Source organism: Cydia strobilella, chromosome 4 (assembly GCF_947568885.1).
Source record: "Cydia strobilella chromosome 4, ilCydStro3.1, whole genome shotgun sequence".
Taxonomy (NCBI): domain Eukaryota; kingdom Metazoa; phylum Arthropoda; class Insecta; order Lepidoptera; family Tortricidae; genus Cydia; species Cydia strobilella.
In genome coordinates, this window is record NC_086044.1 from 11465591 (window position 1) to 11473837 (window position 8247).

Here is an 8247-nt window from a genome sequence, read left to right on the forward strand (position 1 = left end):
TCGAGCAGTCGAAATTAAAAAATAGGCTCCCTGGTGCATTTTTGCCCCTGCTGCCAAACCAAGATGATCATTAACACATTATCTTGATATTGAAGGTCGCCATCAGCCAGCCATCAGCCATCTAATGGTGGACCGAGGTAAACCATAGACACTTCAGTATTTCCATACACAGCTGACACAGTTGGATACAGTCGCTTGTTAGGAAGTCCTGAAAAACATAGGAATGAATTAATATTTAGTAATAGCGGAAGCCGCTCGACCCCAATTACAAAGAAAAACCGCAAATCGATGTACAGGTTAACCGTACCACACGCATACTAGATAATACAATCGGATTAAGTCTAACCTCGAAATCCTTCCAAAGTTATGAAATTTGGTATGTATGTTAATTAAAGGTCTCTTTTTCATGTCCACACTATTTGACATTTGGGGACCTCGAGGAATCGCAGCCATCTTGGAAAATGTGTACCATCCTGGAGAAATTTGCGTTTTACTCTACATATACGTTCTCTATGAAAATATGGTGTAAGGCAACATTAAAGCTTATTAAATTCTGCACAAAACAGTCCTAGATATCTTTGCGGAAAAACTACATCTTGTTATAGAAAATAATAGCTGAATCCAGATTTAGCGCTTATACCCTTTCAGGGGATATTCTCTTAATATGAAACTTGGAGGAAAATTAATTCCACTTTTGTCTATACATTTGTACACGTTCCACCCCAATATCAACATTTTACTCGACTGCGACTTAAACAGAAAGTAGGGTTATGGGTTTAAATACTGAAAATCAGTACATCCTGTAGCTCAGGATACTGGACGGATTTTTTAAAATGACATATCGGTAGGTTCCTCTTGCCCTTCACAACCTGTTTACACTTGTTTTATTAAAGAATAATCAATGCAGCCGCCTTGAGAGGACGCCGAATATTAAATCATATTTTTACTCCTAGCGCCTAAACTATTGAGTGGATTTCAATAAAATAGACATCAGTAGATCCATAATTGGTACACGAGTGCTATGCGGGGCAGCAGCAACGGCCTTCTGAGGGCGTTGGCTGAGCGTCTCGACTCTCCTCTCACTCGCTACTGGGTGGAAGTGGCGATTGGCAGGGCCAAGTAGAGCAGGTTGTCTGCCTTGCTTGCCCCTGCCAAATAATTTTTCCTATATCGTGTAGGTAATATATGTAGTTTTTATATTTGTATTGTTCAATTTTAATTATTGTTGTTTTTGTATTGTGCCACTAACATAGTCATTAAGATACTCTGTAACTAACAAACTATGGATCAGCTCGGTCTGAAATAAATGATTTATATTTATATTATATATATGCAATACAAATTTACTAAAATAAATGGAGGAATAATGCTTAGGACTTAAAAATGAAACTGCAAAAACAGATTTTAGGTCTTAAATGGGGTTTAAACAATAGTGACAGTAATGAAATTTGACACCTACAATTTCAAGGATCCCTGTTTGCGTGTCATAAAATTGGAGCTTCGGGGACCACGGGGATCAAACGCCACCTTGAAAAGTATGTCTTTTTTGGTCTTTCTGTTTTTCTCGGAATATCTGGGTATAATATGAATACTGTGTATGGCGAAACGAAAGCTTATTAAATTCCACACTAAAAAGTTATACAACACCAAGCCCAAAAAACGAAGCCTTTTTCTAGAAATAGGGCTTACAAGTTACAAGGGAAGTTTACAAGTTTCCACACATTTTTTTTTCGTGGTTGGTTAGATAATGTTTTTGTGACCCAATTGTGTATTTTTTTGACCCGTCTTAAAATAAAAAAAATGTAGGAGATGATTAAGTATAACCTTTTGACTTCTGAGCCATATTTCTAATAGAAAGCTCCGTTTTAGGGACATGGTGTTTTATACCTTTTTTTGTGTGGAACTCAATAAGCTTTTGTTTCGCCATACACAGTATTCACATTAAACCCAGATATTCCGCGAAAAACAGAAAAACCAAAAAAGACTTATACTTTTCAAGATGTCGTTTGATCCCCGTGGTCCCCAAAGCTCCAATTTTATAACACGCAAACAGGGATCCCTGAAATTGTAGGTCTCAAATTTCATTACTGTCACTATTGTATAAACCCCATTTAAGACCTAAAATCTGTTTTTGTAGACATTTTTGAGTCCTAAATATTTTTCCTTCATTTATTTTAGTAAATATGTATTGCATAGCACTCGTGTACCAATTATGGATCTGCTGATGTCTGTTTTATTGAAATCCACTCAATAGTTTAGGCGCTAGAAGTAAAAATATGATTTACTATTCGACGTCCTCTCAAGGCGGCTGTATTGATGTTTCTATAATAAAACAAGTGTAAACAGGTTGTGAAGGTCAAGAGGAATCTACCGATATGTCATTTAAAAAAATCCGTCCAGTATCCTGAGCTACAGGATGTACTGATTTTCAGTATTTAAAACCATAACCCTACTTTCTGTATAAGTCGCAGTCGAGTATAATGTTGATATTGGAGTAGAACGTGAACAAATGTATAGACAAAAGTGGAATTCTTATTCCTCCAAGTTTCGTATTAAGAGCATATCCCCTGAAAGGGTATAAGCGCTAAATCTGGATTCAGCTATTATTTTCTATAACAAGATGTATTTTTTCCGCAAAGATATCTAGGACTTTTTTGTGTAGAATTTAATAAGCTTTAATGTTGCCTTACACCATATTTTCACAGAGAAAGTAGATTTAGAGTAAAACGCAAATTTCTCCAGGATGGTACACATTTTCCAAGATGGCTGCGATTCCTCGAGGTCCCCAAATGTGAAATAGTGTGGACATGAAAAAGAGACCTTTAATTAACATACATACCAAATTTCATATCTTTGGAAGGATTTCGAGGTTAGACTTAATACGATTGTACTATAGAGATCATAACAAAATTTTTGACATGCAGTTCCTAAAAAAAAATCCGGGGGGTTATCGGGGGGAGTGGTAAAACATTATTTTCCCCTCACTAGCTCGGAAAGTTGTATTTTATCCTTTAAAACAAGCGGGGAAAAACGCGTTTTATCCACTAGTGGGGAAAGTAATTTGACCTTGGATGGAGCGTGTTTAAGTAGCTTGACAGATAACAAAACGTTAAACGCTCATAATAATGGTTCGTTCGATATTAATTATCATTAAATAAATGGTTTGAGAATCTAATAAAAAATACCAAATTTAGCTCTATTTAATAATTTTAAGTCCTTAACCTTAAAATTCCATAAGAAACGTTTGTTTTTTTTATAATGATGTTAAATATAATTCTGAACGCACAAGTGGAGTCGATGCAATTTCAAAACGCATCGTTGACATTTCATACGTCAGTCAACAAAAAAAAAATTGTTAATGATATTATTTTCAAAATTGCTTTCTTGGGGTTGGATATGAGGATATCACGTATCATTTGTGGTATATATTGTACAAAAATAAAATCAGCCATATCGTATCTGGAGGAGCCCAAACTTGGTTTGTTTCGAAAATTCTTTTTGTTTTAATTTAAAAAAAAATGGCCGAAATGTAATGATGTGATATATTTTTAGAATCGCCTCAAAAAGCCATACACGATAGGTTTTGAAAAAATACCATACAAAAAAAAATGTTTTACCACTCCCCCTGGGAATTTTTGTTTAGGAACTGCGGGTTAAAAATTTTGGTTTTAAAAAAAATAAAAAAATTCAAACAAAAAAAATAATGTTTTACCACCCCCCTGGGAATTTTTGTTGAGGAACTGTGGGTCAAAAATTTTGTTTTGACCTCTAGTATGCGTGTGCCAAACGGCTAACACTTACACTATAAGCAACGGTTACACTATAAGATAAGACACTAGTCAATGAAGAAGAATTCTAAAATCCCAAATAATTATGTATTAAATAAAACAAATTGTTTGTTTTAGTGTTGGGACACCTTAAAATTCCTTAACCCAGTGAAGCTCTTAGCAATTTTTATTGCCATATCTTTAGTCATGTGCATATTTTAAATATGATCGTAGTACATCTAATAACTCCATAACTTATTTACCTTTAAATGCAACTCCTAGAAATTCATAATTTCTTTCAAATGACAAAGTGTTATCCTCACAGTCTAGTATCACTCTTATGCGCTCACCAACCTGCCAAAAGAAAAATAAATACAAGTGGGTGTATCTAAATATTTTAAGAAAAAAAAACTTCATTATTAGAGGCATTTTACCTTTTTCTAACTAGTATTTTTAAGTGTGAAGCTTCAGGATCAGGGTAATTACTAGACATGCTATTCTACCTAGTCGGCTCATAAGTTCTGTCACTGGCCTTTAAAATTTAAATTTGGAACTCCTAAAACAAAACCCGTTCTGCATTTGAATTTCGAATCTTTATTAAATATTTGAGTACCTAGTATAATTTTGCAATTTTCTGTTTTCTTCAACATGGAGTGGACGCTTAAAGATAGCCGTACCGCAATAATTGCACTATATCGTTGTGGTCACTCGCCGACTAAAATTTTTAAGCTACTTGAAAATTAAAAATTCTCTCTAAGATTTGTGTATCGTACCATAGAAATATACAGTGAGGTCTCTAGTTTAAATGACAAGAAAAGAAGCGGTCGTCCGCGTACAGCTAGGACTCCAGCGGTTGTACAAGCAATTAGGGCACGCATTGCCAGAAATCCCGCTAGGAAACAAAAAGTTATGGCCCTCCAGATGGGTTTGAGCAAAAACACGGTGAAAAGAGTGCTTAATCAAGACCTGAGACTTCGTGCTTATAAACGAAAAACTGGCCATCTTCTCAATGGTCGGCTTAAAGCTTTAAGGCTTAAAAGATCTAAAGCTTTATTGAAGAAGTACGCTAAAAATAAGCACCGTTGTATACTGTTTTCGGACGAGAAAATTTTTGACATAGAAGAAAACTGTAATAAACAAAATGATAGTGTACGCTCGCAATAGTAAAGAAGCGTCTAATAGCATTCCCCGTATTCAAAGAGGTCATCACCCTTCATCTGTGATGGTTTGGCTGGGAGTTTCTTATGCGGGCGTCACTAGTATGCATTTTTGTGAGAAAGGAGTAAAAACTAGTGCCAAAGTGTACCAAGACACGGTGTTGACTAATATTGTGAAACCACTATCCCATACGATGTTTCTAAACCAGCATTGGGTTTTCCAGCAGGACTCTGCTCCAGCCCATAAGGCAAAGTCTACACAAGCCTGGCTCGCCTCCAATAAAATCGACTTTATACGGCATGAAGATTGGCCCTCCTCTAGCCCAGATCTTAATCCTTTAGACTATAAAATATGGCAGTATTTACAGGAAAAGGTGTGCTCAAAACCTCAGGCAAATCTAGACTCGCTGAAAAAATCTCTTGCTACGGCAGTGGCCAATATCGACATGAAAGTGGTGCGTGAATCCATTGACGACTGGCCACGAAGACTTCAAGCCTGTGTAGATAATTATGGCGGTCATTTTGAATAAATGTTATACATTTAGATTCTCTAGTTTATAAGCTTTCAAACGCTGTACAAATTATACGGAATAAACTTAAAATTTTGATTTTATTTGATACTATGTATATGACAGAACTTATGAGCCGACTAGGTATTTTATTTTATTTAAGTAATTACTACAACAATATCTAGCAAATTTACAAAGTATCGTTAAACCCGTAGGGTTTGTCTCGATACCGCATTCCAAAACATGGCATCTTATACAAAAACATAACAAATTGTTAAATTGTACATAATAACTATACTTAAACTATTTGTCAGCAGTTTATAAATTATAAAAATCGACGTCATTACACCGAGCGCCGAAACAGCATTTTGTTTTGCTTATCCTATTGTTGTGCCGTCGCGGTTGCTTGGCCGAACCGGTATATTCGCCCGAGTACAGTATGCTCCAACTATGTATTTAGAGTATTTACTAGTACAAGAATTAAATTGTCTTATTACTTAAGGCGATAAATAAAACTTTTAGGCTTTTATAAAACTTTCTAGTATTAAATTGTGTTTTTTTATGAATAGTTAAATCTTTAAGACTTACTTGATATTTTGGACAATTGTTAAGCAGCGGATAGTGTCCTTGAGTGTCACCATTGTGCAGCAAGTGATTGTCCACAAGATTCCATCCCCAACTCTGTTCATCAGCCCCTAACAACCCCACGTAGCCTTGGCATTGTAAAGGTGCTTCTTTGGTTGAGATGCCCACCACAGCTACAGTCCCTAATGGGCCCTCCCATATAACTTCCCAGGCATGTCGGCCATAATTGAAACCCACTTTGCCTCTGCAAGCATCTGTGCTTTGTGCTACTGGATTCCTGTAATATTCAAATGAGATTCAATTGAAGTGAGTCATTTTTAGGGTTCCCAAAGGGTAGAAATGGGACCCCATTACTAAGACTTCTCTGTCTGTCACCAGGCTGTATCTCATGAACCGTGCCGACCGTTGAAATTTTCACAGACGATGTATTTCTGTTGCCTATAGCGGCAACAAGCGACAAGAAATAATAAATAGTACGGAACCCTCGGTGAGTGAGTCCGACTGGCACTTGTCCGGTTTTTTTAGATAAAATAAAAATTTTGAAACATACATTTAGATCCCTTGGATTTACGGGGTTATTGTTTCTATTATAACATTCTGATTCTGATAATGATAAATAAATATGGTAATTTTTGTAAAAACCACAAACAGTACAAATGCCTTCTATACTAGAGCAAATAGCATTGAGGTTAAAAATAATGCAAATGGAGTATCAAAGTGTCAAAGGGGCTCTACGTGTTGGCTTCGGCTCCGCGCACGCCTCCCAAAGATCCGGAACACCATTGTTCCGTGATGGGAAAGACATGCAAATAACAATTAACATGCTGGTATTACTTTGTTTAGCTGTAGATAAAATACCTGTGCAAAGTGAATCCATTTGGTTTAACATAAATGTTTCTGGAACAGTCATGCGGATTCCAAGCATGTAAGAAAGCCTTAAGTTTTGCCTTATAAGTTGTTAATGTGGAAAGCAAGTCTGACTTCGTGACCTCTTCTGCCAATCTTTTAACACAATGTATTCTCCATACGTCGTTGTTTTCATCACTGAGGATTCTGTACCAACTCTTACAAACCAAGGAACAATTTCGAAGATCTTTCACAGATAGGTATGAAAATATGTTTTCCAAAACAAGATCCGGAACTAATTCCGCAATAGAATAACCTTCGCACAAATGCAAGTCGTTCAATGAGTAGTTTAATCTTTCCATCACTTTAGATGACTTATTTGCAGAAAGCGATTTGTTTTTGTTATCATCTTATCATTTTCATTTTGTTGTATAAAAATTTGACAAAACCCCGACTTCAAAAAACTTACATCGAATGTCACATTTCGATTTGACAAATCAATAGAAAATCTATAACAGACTACCGTACCGCGACCTCGGTGCGGTCAAAATGTCTCGCGCTAACTTAAAGTGGTAACAGACTACCGAACCGCGACGTATCTTAGCGGCGCGCTTATCGATAGTGCGTACTGCGTAAGATGGTCGCCGTACGTGCGTTAAGGACACAGGCTAAGTTAGAGCGAGAAAGAGATAATTGGAGACAACGTATTTTTTACGTCAAATAGTGTTAAAGATGTTCTGGTATTTCGTGAAACGGATGCGTAATAGTGACAGAGAAAGATGCCAGCAATTTGTGAACTTCGGTTTTCTCGGTTATAGCCCGGGTCCGACGTCGGGCCCGTTCGCAAGTGTAGATCTAATTGACTCTTAAGCGTCCTCCACACTCGCGTTCGCAGCTTCGCGCCACATAGTCTGGGTGCGCAATCGCTAAAGGGTCGGTCCTCCACACTCGTGCGCGATGCCGCGAACGCGAGTGTGGAGTCTAGTTCGCTGATCAGCGAAATCGACTCCACACTCGCGTTCGCGGCTTCGCGCTGCGTAGTCTGGAGCGGTTTAAAGCTGTAACAGCACGGACGTAACGAACAGCGACCATGATACGCCCGTCTGTTAACCTATTACGAAACGATTGTTATTTCAAGGCCGATCGATTTGATCATCCCGTCTAGACTGCTTTAAGTTTCAAAATTCGGCAGATGTAGTGATGTAGTAGACTTGCCGAAAAAAACAAAAGATATCGGGTGGGTTCCAAGCCACTGTGGTATTAACGGCAATGAGATGGCTGATATGTGGGCAAAACGAGCGATTGACATTGGATCAATAAAGCAGGAAATTTACAGTACTGACCTGAATTGTGCGCTATCCAATATGTTTAATACATGGCAGA

The 8247-nt window shown here is 37.2% G+C and overlaps 1 protein-coding gene across 1 annotated transcript; it reads right to left on the bottom strand.

Annotated features, from left to right (window-relative positions):
* Positions 1-7325, bottom strand: LOC134741157 (F-box/SPRY domain-containing protein 1). The gene is made up of 4 exons (XM_063673926.1): positions 6877-7325; positions 6022-6295; positions 4031-4121; positions 1-208 (listed from the first exon to the last, which is right to left on the bottom strand). Exons 1-4 carry the CDS (start codon positions 7224-7226, stop codon positions 114-116), a joined length of 810 nt encoding a protein of 269 aa, XP_063529996.1. The 5' UTR covers positions 7227-7325; the 3' UTR covers positions 1-113.
* Between the last annotated feature and the right edge of the window lie 922 nt (positions 7326-8247).

What these genes read in the sequence shown, in the direction of transcription:
- LOC134741157 (XM_063673926.1), bottom strand. Translation starts at nt 7,226, where the DNA reads ATGGAAAGATTAAACTACTCATTGAACGACTTGCATTTGTGCGAAGGT. An exon ending in AATGGATTCACTTTGCACAG is followed by an intron (nt 6,296 to 6,876) that starts GTATTTTATCTA and finishes TGAATATTACAG; the next exon opens with GAATCCAGTAGCACAAAGCA. An exon ending in ACAATTGTCCAAAATATCAA is followed by an intron (nt 4,122 to 6,021) that starts GTAAGTCTTAAA and finishes TTCTTTTGGCAG; the next exon opens with GTTGGTGAGCGCATAAGAGT.